At 53.8% G+C, this 15521-nt stretch overlaps 1 protein-coding gene across 1 annotated transcript; it reads right to left on the reverse strand.

The window, feature by feature from the left end:
* Window positions 1-9827: 9827 nt before the first annotated feature.
* Window positions 9828-10256, reverse strand: LOC137153157 (ribonuclease-like). Its single transcript, XM_067548251.1, has one exon. It carries the CDS (start codon window positions 10254-10256, stop codon window positions 9828-9830), a length of 429 nt encoding a protein of 142 aa, XP_067404352.1.
* Window positions 10257-15521: the final 5265 nt, after the last annotated feature.

Raw genomic sequence — 15521 nt, forward strand, 5'->3', positions numbered from 1 at the left:
GGTGAGGAAATGGTGGTGGATGGGCTTCCCGCCAGGCACCGCTGCAGGCGTCCTGTTGTGCCGTCCCGGGCTCAGACACTTCTCACCCCCCACCCTGTGGGAGCGGGAGAGAGTGGTTACCGGGGTGGAGAGGTTCTGGGACAGAGGAAAGGCTGGTGCGGGAAAACCCCCTCAGATGCCAGAAGGGTGGAGGTTTGAAATGCAAAGCCCTTCGCCCCGCCGATGGTGCAGACCCCAGTGTCGACATGGGCAGGGTGGGGGGTGGTCGTCAGGGGTCCCCAGGATCTTGCTTTCGGCACCCTTCTGGGGAACGGCTGGGTCACTTTCCCACCGGACCCGGCCGGTAGAAGCTCAGGGCTCGGACCAAAGGCGTAGGCTGGAGGTGTCAACTGAAATCCAAATGTTGTTCCTGGCAAAGCTTCTCCCCTGGGCCTCTTACACAAGGATAAATTCCAGACACCTTCTCGGCTGTCAGCAGATACCTGAATCTGCAGGGGCAGGGGAACGGTCCCCACCCATCTCCACACAGGGCGGGAGATGTGAATCACCCTGACGCAGGCGTAGCCTCCCTGAAACCAGGTGCTGTGTCCCAGAGGCACCCGGTCTCACCAGGCCTGGGATGCCAGAGCCCCAGAGACGTGGCGGGGTTAAGACCAACTTTGCAGGGGGACAAATCTACCCGGTTCCCCCCACATGCATTTCCTACCCCAACTAGGGTGCAGGGTCCCCGGGCTGCAGACAAGACGGCTGACGCATGGAGGAATGCAGGTTCACGGCCTTCCTCACTCCCTGGAAGATGAGGCGGAGGAGGGAGTGGCAGGTCCCCATCCCAGTTTCAAACCCAAAGGTTTTGCGGTGGCAAGAGAGCTCAGGGCCACAGGAACCCTGCTACAAGAGCAGAGCTATGGGAGAAGGTGAAAATGCTCTGCAGCGTGCTATGAAAACTGGGCTATCTGGGCCTGGAAAGTTCCTGGCGAGCCAGCCACCCAGGGGACGGGAAATTGGTCTGGACACGTGTGAACCGAAGAGGTGAACTCTGTGGCAGTCTGCAAGAGGAGGTCTTCACTTGCCCTATATTTGACAGACCTGGTGGCATTGAGGGTAAGTATCTTCGGGGTAAAGGGATCGTTTACGTCTTATGGGGGGGCCAGGCCTGTACGTAACCTCTCAAGGGGGCGATGAGACAGACGTTGGACTCGGACGTTCAAAGGACTACACTGAGCCAGACAAGAATGGCCCTTTCGGAACGAGAAATGTTCAGTGATTTTCCTGGGGGATTTCTAGCGGGAAGAGAATGCAACCGCCCCATCTCCGGTTAGGAAAAAAACCTGCTGTTTGTAGCTATGCCCTGAGCAGTGGGGCTTTATCCATCGATCACCTGCTACGTGAGGCCAAAAACAAAGACCCGTGCTGCAGAAAGAAAAAATGAAACTGCTCTTTGTTCTGCAGCTGAGACAGTCATGAACTTCTAACCACTGGGAAAACCCGGCTGTGGGTTTTGAAGGACTGACACCGATCTGAGCCCGGGGCTGGAGCTGTACATATCAGCCCTTTTATTGTTTTTAATATGTCTTCTCGGTAATTCTGTCGCTTGGAGAAACAGTGAGCTTGCTTACCACAAGCCGAGTGGTAACGTTTAACTGTGGCAATTATGCTGGTTGTAGCCTCTGGAGAGAAAGCAAAGTGCAGATGCGGCCTGGAAAACCGAGGAAAGCACAGAGTCGGTCTGGAAAGCAAAGCACAATCTCAGCATTTAGGCAGTCTGGCTTGCTAGGGAGATCACAGCGTAGGCCAGGAGCTGCGCAGCCTGGCAAAACCCCACTCAGAAGGTGCAGAGATGCAGGTCTCTGCATAAGAGAGCTGACGGGAGGCTAGGATCAGAGCCAGACTTTGGGGAGACACAGGGGCTCGACTGAGACAAAAAGACAGGGAGAGGAAATAGTTCCTCCGCAGGGAGCCATGGCGTGGCCAGTGTGTCTGAAGCTTTGCTCCTGTGTGCTAAGCTAAGGGCTTTCAGGTTGCATGGGAAACTCACTCTGGTTTGAAAAAGGTTCCGGGTGTCACTGCAAATCCTTGCATGAGCGCGCTGATCCCTGCAGCCTCGGAGCAGGCGTCTGTCTCAGCTGGATGCACTGGGCAGCTCTCACGATGTGAAGCTGGAGGGCTGGAGCCGGAGGCTGCATCCGGGAGGTACTGAGGCCAGGGGGCTGACCCTGCAGGAAAAATGGGACCTCTTCACGGTTGAAGGGGGAATGACACCTGGAAAGGGGTCCTCCAAGGGACTATAAAACGACATGCCTCATTCTGGCATCAAAGCGATACGTTCTTCTTGTGGGTGCGGGGACAAGGGAGGTCAGCGCTGGGCCACATTTCTGGGGGGCTGGGAATTGGGTCCAGGCTTTGGACACGTATTGTCCTCTGTGGGACCCCTGGCTTGGGCTACTACACAAGCAGTAATCACAACAACTCCCTAGCCGTGGAGTTACGGAGGGAGGGGGAATCAAACGCTGGAGCACAGCAAAATGACATGAGCGATAGGTACCGCGGTAACAGGGTTATGACACAGGCAGGCCACATCCCCCCTTCTATTCTGCCCCTCACCATCTGGACAAAGACGGTGATAAGACGTGCTTCCTCAGACAGCGTACCTGATAGAGAAAGCTCAGGATAGTTTCCCCCTTGTTCTTCCCTTGCAGTTGGTTCATTAAGGAAATTTAGGGTCATTCCTGCTGTCAAGATAGCCAAATTCAGGACGAAAAAGTATATGCCACGCAGGTCAAGTGGTAAATAACAAACAGGGGTGGGTATAATTATATACCTCCCATGGATATTAAAATTCATTTTATAATTATTGATATTATTAAATAGGGATTTTCTGGGGCGTTGTAGGTGTGGGTGTGTTTCCATATCATTTCAGATAAGAAGCTGTGAAGTAATTAATTCGCAGCTCGCTTTGTTGGTTGCGAAACAAAGGGGGAGGAGTGGATTAGAGGCTGAAACCGAATAAACGCTCCTGATCACTCCACCCGGCTCCATCAAGCTTTCCTCAGCCGACCCTGCAACACTGCGTTCCCTGCAGGATCGGAGCGATTCGCTGAAGGAAGGAGAGCTCCCGTTGGAAGCCGTTGGGTGTCTGCCCTATTTGTGAGGGGCAGAAACGTGCCCATGGAATTTGAAGAAGGAAAGGAGGAGAGAGAGATGGGGAAAGACAAAATGAGAGCGAGAGGTTGACAGATAAGTGGTGTCAATTATTCTCTCTTGGTATCACGGCCAGGCCTAGAGATTTCGAAGGGAACCGGTTGGGTTGGGCTGCAGTTTTGGCTGGCTCTCCCATCCGCTCTAAGCAAGGGAAGGAAGGTGGGATGTGGAAAGAGACAAGCAGAGGAATGCAGTCAGCGACACACACGACACAAACACGCACAGGAAGCAACACCAGAGACAGACAAGGCTCAGGCTGACACGAGCTAAAGAGCTAGCTGCTCAAAACGCCAACACAAGCAAGAGAGGAAACAGCGGCATGCAAGGCGGAAGATGAAACGTGCAGGATGCAGGCCAGCAAGAGGCTGTGATTGTACTAGGTTTATTCACACAGTTTGCAAAGTCGCCAACCCAGCTAAGTAGGTCGAAACAATGCAGTGAGAGCTGAACAGCCAAACACTTGTACCCTTTCTTGCAGAAAAACCTGGTAGCATTAGCTAGCATCTTCCTCACCTTCCCCCTCACCATCATCGGGGGGGTCATCCTGCCTCCCCCCACGCACGCAGGCCGGAACGCAGCGTGTATAATGTGTTACGCCGACGTTGCCCGGCCCAACGCATGCACCTTCCACCCCCATTCTGCCCTTGCTGAGCCTGTTAATACAACGCTCCTTGTCACTGTCCAGGTACCCGGTGCGGGGCTTCATTAGCCGGGGGAGCAGGATCCCCCAGGATCACAACTGGCATTTCAACAGCCCCGATACTTATTTTTTGGTCAGGGAAGATCGTGCCCGCCTGCATCTCTTGTAACAGACCTGAGTCCCTAAAGATGGGCGCACCATGCCCCTTTCCAGACCACCCCACACTGATGTCAGTGAAGCGTCCCCTGTGCTCCACAAGGGCCTGTAACACCATCGAGAAGGGTCCCTTTCGGTTTGTGTACTCTGTGGCGAGGTGGTCCAGGGCTAAGCTAGGGATGTGCCTGCCATCTATGCCCCCACAGCTTGGGAACCCCATTTCAGAAAAGCCTTCTACTCTGTCCTCCAGGTTTCCCAAAGTCACTGCCCGTCGTAGCAGAGGTCTATTAACGGCCCGGCACGCGTGTATCACAGCTGCTCCCACGGTGGATTTACCGACTCTGAATTGATTCCCAACTGACCGGTCGCAGCCTGGCGTTCCTAGCTTCCACAGAGCGATGGCCACTCACTTCTCCATTGTCTCAAGCGGGTATTCGTGCGTTTCAGGGCTGGGGAGACCTCTCCGCACAGTTCAAAGAGAGCGGCCTTTTGCATACAAAAGTTCTGCAGCCGCTGCTCACCAGCCCACCCCTTCATAACGATGCGACCCCACCGTTCACTGCTTGTTTCCCGGGGCCAGAAGCGGTGCTCCACCATCTGCAGGTGGTGCGTGGCAGCCTGCACCAAACGGGAATTGTTTCGTTCTATGGCCTGTAGCAAGGCGGGCTCTGTAACATGGCGATTTTCAGCGGTGCGGCTCCAGTCTCACCCCTGAGAATCCTGCAGAATAAGTCGTGAGAGGTTTGTGATGCTGACAATAATAGTGCAGAGCTGAGCGGGCTCTGTTCCTCGCAGCAGTGGCGTGAGTGCAGCAGAGGGTGAGGCAATGGCACGAAAAGGAGGTCGTCTGTTTGTTTGCCCTGGGAGACGAAGGGGGGGGAGTATGTTGCATGATTGGAGGACGACAACCTTCCCAAAAGCCTCTGCGGCCAGTTGCACTGTGGGATAGCTACAATCGTGGTGTGATCACGCTCCTCCGACTGCTAAACTTTGGTGGGTGAAAGTCGATTTAAAATAACGTAGACGTACCCTCTGTCAATTAGTTACCGTGGCATCCCTGCAGCCAGACCTGGGTTGTTGTCCCTAATTTAAAATATCCCGAGCTGCTGTAAACGAGTGTCTGGTGGCCACCTCTCAGCAGGGCTGTCACTGCAGCAGTCTGGCGTGGGATATTTTATGATGGCCGGTTGTTCTTGGTTAGCTGCCTTCGCTTAAGGTTTTTTGGGGCTCCTGCCTTCGTGAGTTCAGCTAAACTGTTGTCTCCCAGGCCTCAAGGCTTGCAGGCTCATTGGATTACTGCCTCAGCTGATCTCTGCGCCTCACCTAGCAAATACCTACGCCAACAGGGTGCAGTCCGTCCCAGCAAGAACCTCGACTTCTGCACACTGCTTGGGTGCCGCTGTGGAAGCAATGCCCTCCCGTGACATTCCCGTCTGCGATCGGGACTGGTATATTGCTGGGTCGCTCCAATCATAGAATCATAGATTCTATGTTTGAATCACCAACTCCCAGGTCAGGTCACTCAGCACTGCAGATAAGCAGCTCCTATTTTAGTGTGTTCGTGCTTTCGGCCAGCCACACGTGGGATTATGCAGTGGGGTGACCCCCAGCCGCTACCCCCAATCCCAGGTGCAACCCTAGGAACTGCCCGTCTTACCGAGTTCAATGAACTCTGGAAGCTCATAAGCAAAGACATTGCTATGCACCAGCTCTGTCACTTTAAACGACGTCTCTGCACACACCCAAACCACACGCACAGCTTCAGATAAAACAAACAAAGACGTTTATTAAGCACAGAGAGATTTTAAGTGATTATAAACCAGAATAATGTGAGTCAGATTTGATCAGGAAGAAATAAAATGGCAAATCACGTTCTGAACTAAGCTTAACATTTCAGTGGCCATACGGTCTCTGCTGTTATCTTATTTCAGGCTGGCTGACTCCTTCAGCCAGCCTCCACTTCCCCCGTGGGCAGTCTGTCAGTTGCTTTGTAGACGGATTCCCAGGGAGAGCCCCAGAGACAAAGATGCCTCTGCCTTTAACAAGTTTCCTCGTCACCCCCGGGGGTCGGGTGATCGGCCGTGTCACGCAATGGGCCTGATTTCCTCCGCTTGAGTCAAACGAGCATCGCTTTACCCGGTGCTCAGGCCAGCCCATGCGAGGTGTGAACCCTCCGCTTCGTGTTTGTCTGCATCTATTCAAGCCACGTGAGACACACCTTTGGGGATATTGCGTAGCAGAGTTTCAGATCTGTACATATGACCTGGCAGGACACGTGCTACCACAACAATAATATTCAGGATGCCGTGAGCATTCCAAGAACACCTCCCATGGCAGCCTTTGCGTCAGAGAATGCACAGTTACACTGTACGGGTGACCGTGAGCGACATGCAAATCACACCAAAAGGGTGCCCACGGGGTGCAGCGTGTCACACCTCCCCCGCTTCGCTGGCTTCACCTCTCTCCGTCACACACAGCACGTGGCCATGCCTAGCGTGACACCAAATGGAAATGTACTGGGCAAAGCTTAGGATAAAGAGTCCGACAGAACCAAGTATGTGGGTTGGGAACGTGCAGTTACAGATAAAAGAAACACATAAAATGCCGTCCAAAGACCAGACTGATTGACTGGGTCCTTTCCTCACTAGGAAGGTATTTCTCACCCCCTGGTCGCTCCACACAGCGCGCTCTGCTCGCGAGAGCTGGGATCTGCTTTCCCCCGCGCCGGCAGAGGGTTGCCTCTGTAATAAATCCTGTCTTGTGCCCTCCTCTGTCCTATTACCCAGTTCCATACCCGTTGTCTCTTTTTATCACCAGGGCGTTTCGTTAACTTCACTTTACCCTCGAGGGTCCCCCTAATTCAAGGTCTTCTTCTGGGGCTCTTCTGGGCTTTGGAAAGGCCACAATCAGACCCTTGTCCCTCCCCAGTCCTTTGTCTCCTTCCTGGACACCTCCTCCTGGTCTCCCCCTGCCACAGCCTGTTGAAACTGGTTGAGGAAAGGCAGGGGGTCCTGGCCAGATCTGCAAACGTGCGGCTGGGGATGGCCCATCTGCTCTCTAGTGGCTTCTGCAGTGATCAAACACTCGGGTCCCATCACCAACATACATGAGTAACATGTGGGGGAAACTGAGGCACTCACACAGCACTCAGAGGAAACCCCAAGAATATCTTTACTTCATCTCACCTCCCAAGGTGCCTTCCAACCCTAATCTATCTATCTATCTATCTATCGATCGATCGATCGATCTCTGCAGGGAGATGGCCCACGGAACTTCCTCATCTCCTGATTCTCTTAGTAAGAATTGCCCCTAAAAGGTAGAATTTGGCATCTCCCTCGTTTAATATATTAAAGTCCCTCCCAGCAGCTTCCAAGCCCTGGCAGAGAATTTCACTCCAGTTTGCCTAGTGGATATTAGAGAGACAGGGTGGGCAAGGTACTATATTTAATGGCCCAACTTCTGTTTCGCTTTCCAGCCACACGGATCTCCTCTTCCGACGGACAGCTTGTCTCACTAATATCCTGGTGTGGATAGGGCTGCGACACAGCGCGGAGATGATGCTTTTCTGACAACAGGTGGCTCTCAGGACCCACCTGCTGATCAAGGAGCCCTCGACGTGATGACAGTGATAACTCCCTGGCTGACCGGCGTTCCAGGCACGTAGCTTGTCTACGGGTGTGCGTCGTGCTGCGGGTGCGTGAGAGTCTCTGTTCAACTCCTGGGCAAGCCCCTGTCTTGGCAAACTGAGCTGTCAAGAAAACCCAGGTGGGCAAAATCTATTTTTAATAACCTAATCTATCTGTCTGTCTGCCTGTCCATCCGCCTTACTGTCTTTCTGTCATTGTACATGCCCATCTAGCAACCTGTCTATCCCAATGTATTCCTCTGAAAATAGCTCTCCGACCACACCAGTAGAAAGCTGAGTCCCTCTCTCTGCATCTTGCCATCTCTTCATGTAGCTGTGGACAGCGCCTGTATGTCGTGGTTGGCTAGCAACCAATGGAGAGGAGTACGCATGAACAGAAGTTGCCGCACTGGAATAGCCTGATAGTCCATGGAGCCCAGGAACATAGCGTGGCTCTGCGCCCAGACAAACCAGTTCAAAGGAAAGTGTAAGGCCTCCCTTAAGGAGACATTCCAGCATCACTCGCCCATGGGGAAAATTATCCTGAATTCCTGTCACTAGGTGGCAAAGCCAGGAGGGTTTAGAGCACAGCTGCCTGGCGTATTTAGTGTCAGCTGGGATGTTCTCATGAACCGTGAAATTATCAAAGACTTTTCCAGACCTGGGCAAAAGGCGGAGGCAGTGTCTACACTGAAGCACGAATGAGGTCAGAGACACCCGCCTGCGAAGGAAGCCGTCTGTAAGGAGGAGGGCGGCGATAAAGAGCTGGCGCATCATGACTGCGGAGCGCCTCCCCAGGGAGGAGGGAGCCCCGTGGGGGAAGCCATGCCCCTCCTGTTCATTGGTCTAGGGGCATGAATCTCCCGTTGGGAGCTGGAGCTTTTGGGTTTGAGTCCCCGGGGGATGCAATTCTTTTGGCAAAGAGGATCAAGAGTGCAAAGTGCGTTGAGGAGGTGGCTGGAGACAGAGAGCTCAGGGCCAGAGTGATGTAGGAAGTCCTGGGGGAGATGCTGGTTTTGGGGTGGGGGCGAGGTGGCAGAGTGGGGGTGAGTAACAGAGGCCTAGTGGGGGGTCAGGGCTGGGTGTCAAAAGACAACAGAAGTCGGGGTGCGTCAGAGAGGCCTTCTTTACGGGTGACACCTTCCTCGCAATCTCTGCCTCCATCTCTGGACCACTTCACCTAACCCGTCCCGTGAGTGGCAGAGAGCTGAGACTGGCACCCGTGGCCCCAAGGAAACGGGGCCCTACCGCACCCATCTTCATCGGCTCCACGTCCTGGTCTGGTGGGGGGGGTGGGTCTCACCTGGGCACCACTGCTCAACAGCAGGTGAGGGATGGGGCTACCGCCCCTGGATCTCTGAGGCCAGCCATGGGTGGGAGACCGGGGGAGGCTCCTGGCCCTTGCCCCTCCTGTTATCTCCTCCCACCCCATTCTGCCCCCAGAGCAACTCAGCCTCCCATTAGCCCATTTCTCCCCACTGCTCCCCCTGCATTTCCCTCCCCGCCCCCCGCCGCCCTGTCTCAAAACAGGAGAGATTATTATTTGTATCACCAGGTGTGCAAAGGCACTAAACAAGATCAGGGCCCCAGGCGCTGCACACATCCCACAGGAGCTCAGGGCCCTATTTTGCTGGGGACTGCAGACATCCTGTCAACCAGGGTCCTCCCTTCTGTAACCTGCAAGACCCTCTCTCCCAGAGCCGGGCTAGAACCCAGGAATCCGGGTGCCCAGCCCCACCCCCACTTGCTCATGCTCACTCTGAGTGGCAGAAGACATCAGGACCATACTCCCAGCACCGGAGAAGAGGTTGGAGAAAGCACGGAGACCCCCCGCCTTCCCCCCACCTAGGAAAACCACAACACATTCCAAGCGCACGCCGGTGACTGCTTTGCGGGTCTGCCTTTATTGAGTGCGGGAGGCAAAGACAATTGCAGACAGGGGAAGCATTGAAGGTAACGAAGGGGATGGTGATGAGTGGCAGGCAATGGTGAGGAACACCCAATACCAGGAGGGTGAAACTGGTGGATGTTTCTTGTAGGACGTGCTTAGATGGCTGCCATGTGGCAGAAGGGGGCACCAGCTGGGAAAGGGGGTCTAATGGGCAGTGCGGGGTGAGGGTCGAACACCAAAACAATCTGAGCAGCGCTTAGAGGCGGGCGCGGAGCCGGGTGCCCTGGGCAGGGCAGAGTGGGTGCCCTACCTGGCCTCTATTCCCACCTCGGACGGCTAATGAACCTCCGGAAACGCACAGGGAGCCGGTTCTTGCAGACCACCACGATCCGGCGGGTGAGGGACTTGCCGGTGTACGATTGGGTCGTGGAGTTAAACCTGCAGACGGTGAGCGGGAAGCGCCGTTGGCTGGTGACGGGTCCGGTGAGCTTCTTGGCACAGATCCTGTTGATGGTGGCAATGCGGGCGTGGATGAAGGTGTTGTTCTTCCCGTTTATGCCCCGGCTGCGTGTCTGCAGGTCGCAGTACTCCGTGTTGTTGCTGTTTGTTGTCTTCGGGAAGTCCCAGTGCCGCTGCAGGAACTGGTCATTCGTCGGGGTCGGCGTCTGCCCGCTGGCCAGAGTCAGCCAGGTTCCCAGCAGGACCAGGGAGAGCAGGAGTGCGGGGTAGGATCCCTTCAGAGCCATGGCTGTGTCTGGGTCAACCTGCAGTGGGGAGGGAGCGGAGAGATGGATGGAGTCGGCGCGGAATAGCCTGGGCCCAAACCCCTCCTCACAGCCCATTAACTCCTCCCACCCCACTCCTCTGCCCCCAGGGGCCACCCCTCCCAGCATCTGCTCCCCTGCCCCGCTCAGCCCCACGCTAGGTAAAGACCAGCTTGCTGGATGGGCCCAAGTGCGGTGAAATCCCTGCGGCCACTCGGATTGCCTTGAAATGTGGTGCCAATTTGGAGCCACTTGGCCAAAGTTTGCCCGAGATTCTGCCTCCGGGAAAAACCAGCTTTTCTTAACAGTTGCCACCTCCGGGCAAGGTCTTTTTGCTCAGAGATGGGGTTCAAATCAAGGCTCAGACAACTGCACCGGGACCTCCACCCTCAAGGGCTATTCCCGTCAGGTGGCTTGGGACCCACTTTGCAGGGCAATCAAATGAAAACGTTGCTTGAACGAGCTTTGGCTTCTCCAATGAGGCGCGTTGCGGGCGCCTCTGTGAGCACCTCGGGGAGCACACAGCCCATGTACGGAGAATGAGGCTAGCCATCGGAAAAACGCTCTGTCCGTGAGCACGTCACACTCATCGGTTGCGAGGCCCTTACCCCCCGGAGGCTGAAGCTACAATAGGAAATCCAGGCCGTATTTCTCCCCCCCCTGCCTGCGCCCGAGGCATTTCTCACTGGTACGAAACGTAGTCTGAGCACAGTGGAGTATTCAGAAGGTGCCGAAACTATTTGCGAGAAGGAAATAAATGACCCATTCAAATGCTCCTGGGGTGGTAATAGGGGAAGAGGGGCTCAGGGCTGCAGCAAGGGTATCTGAGAGGGGTAAATGGGCGTGGGCGGTAGGGGAGGAGGCTTAGATAAGGGGGAGGGGAGGAGATGGGAGGGGATGGAGAACGTGAGGGGTAGCAGAGGAGTTTGAGGGTGTAAGGGTGGGGAGCTGTCAGCCCTGAATTCTCCCCATCTACGGTAAGTTCCTGGAGGGCAGGTGGCTATTAGCCAAGATGGGCAGAGAGGCAACCCCAAGCTCTGAGCATCCCTAGCCTCTGTTTGCCAAAAGGTGGGTGTGGATGACAGGGGATGGACCACTCGCTAGTTGCCCTGTTCTGTTCATTCCCTCTGAAGAACCCGGCATTGGCCATGGTTGGAAGACAAGACACGGGCTAGATGGGGCCGCTCTTATGTTCTGAGATCTGGGAGACCCTTGTTCCTCTGGGACTGTCTGAGCCCCAGACATACTAGTCTTCTCTTACACACTAGACGTTACTGGAGCCGCCATCTCAGACAGCTGTCAAAGTTCTGGGGCACAGATAGACTCGGAAGGAATAGCTTTTTATCGCTTGGTCTCGGCAAACGTCCATTTCTCCATGCACATGCAAAGAGACGAATAAATATTCCCAACGATAACAATCGAAACGTCCCGCTAGGCAAACTAAGACAAATGCTGCTGGAGAACTAATTAGGGGGGGAAAAATCCAGAGATTTCGATTTTGAGTTAGGGTCGTTGCACCCGGATGAAGTGAACGAACGGTAAAAACAGGCCCGGTTCGCTGACTGAAGGCCATTTGTTTTGTCTATTTTGAGAGGGGATGTCGTCACTTTGTGGTTCAACGGTCATAAAGCTGTGACGTAGACGTCCTGTCATTAAATCTCTAACTCACACCCATCATCTCCCACTGCTGTGAAAATTCAAACCGAGACCAACCTTTTAAAAAAATCTGAATTTTGCACAACGAGGAATATGGAGATAGATACAAACAATGCTTAAAAATAAATATCGACATCATGGGTCAAACTTACAGAGACTGAATTGTTCCAAGCCTAGATGTGGACCATGGATGAGATTTCTCGCACCAGCCCCATTACCAACTACACAATTATAGCTTATTTGGGCAGGGACTGCCTTTGTCAGAAATGGCATTGCCTGTTCCCGAGTCTCTGGTAACGCAGAAGGCAATGATCCAGAAGGTTGAGAAAACTGTGTCGTAGCGGGTAAAGCACAAGACACCAAATCACACGAGGGGAAAGGATTTTCTCCTCTTTAGGCACCTCTCTGTAATCTGTAGGGCAGTGATACTCAGATCTCTGGTAAAGGAACCAAATCTGCGATCAACCTTAGCCAAAAGCGCTGCTGCCATGTGAATTCATTGCTTCATTTCCCGTATTTAAACGTAGATTATTCTCCCGGCAAATGAGTTGATAACTTAGTGCAGGTCGATAATGTGATCGGGTAATAACCCAGTAAAAACACCCTGACTGGTTAATGACTGAGGTTGGTTAATAATGAACCACATCGCAGTTTAACACCATGTGCTGCAAAGGGCTGCAGGAGACACTTTAAAGATACCAGAAGAGAGTCTCAGTCTGAGTATCACTGACATAGGGAGGGGAAGAACTGGGCGCTCATGGGGACTGGATCGCATTTACAGTGTGCCAGCAGCAAAATGTCCAGAGCAGGAACAAGGTGACACCCAGACACGTTTGGGCGATTCTCAGCCCTGCCCAGATCACACTCCCACTCCCACTCCGCCTCGTGACTGCAGAGATCCACACTGAGGTTAAAACGACAGCTTCCTGTTACCCACTATTCCCCATTCTCCTCCCAGAGGGGAGAGAGAACCCAGGAGTCCTGACTTCCAGCCTCCTGCCCCCAGCTCCAACCACTAGATCATGCTGCCTTCCAGAAACAAGCCCTGCCGTCGCCGCCCCATGCGACGCTGTCCTTGCCTCCCTCCCGGCCAGTGGAATCTCCCGTGACTCACCTGCGTCCTTGTTCCTTCACTGGTGTCGGAGCGACGGATCCCGGCTTCTGCTGAGCTGAACCTCGCCCTGATCCGCCTTCCTGTCTTGCAGCGTCTTATATAGCGCCCCGCCGCACATGGAGGGGGTGGAGTGGGAGGGCAAATCCAGTAAACAATTGGGTCAGGACGATTTCCCGATGTGGGGAAATTAAAAGCAGTGACCCAGCAGGCCGAGCGGGGTGGGGAACACCCAGCACCTGTCCCACCAGACACCTGGGCTCCACAGACACCTCTCAGGGTGTGTCTACCCAGCCAGCAAAGGTGTGATTGCAGCGCAGGTAGGCTTCGCTGTGCCAGCTTTGATCAAGCTAGCGTGGGTACCGAGAGCAGGCAGCACAGAAATCACTATTAGCTGCCCTGGGGCCAGCCTGCCAGGGACCCTGGGTACCTGCTCGGGTTCCGAAGTCCATGCCACCTTGTCCCCGCTGCTGTTGTTACCCGTGCCAGCTGGAAGAAAGCTGGCATAGGAACGCCGGCCTGTGCTGCGGTGACACTGGCGTTTACACAGGCCCAAAGAATCAGTGGTGTTAACACGATTAAACGTTTTTAAAACAGGTTCGGGCTCAATCCCCTGGCAAACGTGGCATCAACAACCCCGGCCACCTTTTATTAAAGGCACAGAAAATAAAGAAAAAGAGCGAAAGCCTTTGAAACGTAGAGTCTTCGCTCCCGTTTCCTGTCCGCAAGACCTCTTGGTCCCTTTCCCTTTAGCTGGACAGAATTCAGCAAGCTGCCCTCTCCCCCTCCCCCCCCCCCGTCCAACCATCTCTTCAATGGTATTGATATGCTAATAACTGTCCTTGTGGGGGCAAAGAGAAGCTGTTCATTGAGGTGGGCCGGCGCTGGTGCTGTCGCTAACGTCCAATGCTGTTTCTCAGACGAGAAAACAAGATGGACACACGCAAGAGAGTTTGACCTCATGGGAACTGTCGGTCCCATTTTTGTGGACGGCGCGCCGGGCGCTGACTTCCTTGGCTAGACCTTGCGACACAGAAGATGCCAAAGGGTTCAACGCTGCTCCCCGGGGCAGAGCAGGGGAGTCGAGGTGTCTGTGTCCTGTAACTGTCCTGCATGGAACGAATGGGTGGCTAAGGACTGATGGAAACCGACCCCTGTGAGGGGATGTCTGGAAAGACCATGGGTGATGGAACAACTGACGCAGGAAACTCCAGCCAGGGGAACATGTGAACTCAGCAGGGGTCTGGAGGAAGATGACACTAGACTGGGACGTGACAGGAGGCTGGAATAAAAACTGGACAGACGAAGACACTCGTCAAGGACTGAGACAAAAGACAGAGGAAACCGAGATGCTTTGTAGAGCCACATTGCTCCAGGGAGCCCTGGCTTGGCCAGCATGGACTATATCGCAATCTTTGCTTCCCTTGGCTACCCCAGTGCTGCATCCGCGGGACCAAAAAACCCTGCGCTGTTCTAAAAAGCTGCCAGGTGTCACTGCCAATCCTCCCGGAGGGTTCACAGTGGAACCAGGTTCCAGACCTAGGTTGGGTCCCGAGAGGACAGTCCTCCTGGCCAAGAGCTCCGTCGCCAGTGCTGGAAGAACGGCGACTGGAGACGAGGACGTTCCAGCTCAGAGACTAGAAGACGATAAAACGGCATGAGCTATAAATAAGGAATGCGTGAGGGAGAGGTGTGAAAGCACCCGGTGGAACGGCGGGGAAAGCCATGCCGGCAGGCGCCAGGTACGGCGGAACGGCAGAGCAAGGGATCCGCCGACGGAAGAGGTGTCAGCTGGATACCCGGAGCTATGAACGGTTCCAAAAGGCTCCACCGCTTGCGTGAGGGTTGACACCGGAGATGGATAGGAAAAAGGTTCAGGGTGCATAAAAGGACCAAGGACGTGACCTGTGTGAATGGAAAACAAGATGGGGTCTCTGTTTTTGCTGAGAACTGATTTTAGAATTCACTGTAAAAAGTCTGAGATAGAAAATGTTTTGTTAGCAGTTGTTTAATTTTAGAATGTTTTGTTGTAATAATATAGTTAAGAGGTCTAGACACTAGTAGAGAAGGAATGCAGAGAAAGACCTTGTAACTTAGATAAGGAAAGTTGCTAGTATTCAGTTAGAAAATTCCTAGATAATACTTTTTAGTATGTATGACCATGGAAACTGTGATGTGTTAAAACTTGTTTATACCATTCTATAAATACGGTCTGTTTTTTGGAAGCAGGTGTCATTCCTTATATTTGAAGGGATCACCTTCTTTACGTAAAGAATAAACTTTGATTTTGCTAATCTGTTGTTGGCTAATTCTGGACCCCCACCAAGGCAACAGACATATCAGTAAGGACCCCCGAGTTTGGGTTCTTTAACAAATTGGCACACCCAGATGGGACACGCCCAGAGCGCATCCTCCTCGTCTCTGCTCCACTGAAACTACCCAGCCGGCACCAGGTGAATTCACCTATTGGGATAACTTCT

This window comes from Emydura macquarii, unplaced genomic scaffold (assembly GCF_026122565.2).
Source record: "Emydura macquarii macquarii isolate MOO-44397 ecotype Brisbane River unplaced genomic scaffold, CSIRO-AGI_Emac_v2 contig_214, whole genome shotgun sequence".
NCBI lineage: Eukaryota > Metazoa > Chordata > Testudines > Chelidae > Emydura > Emydura macquarii.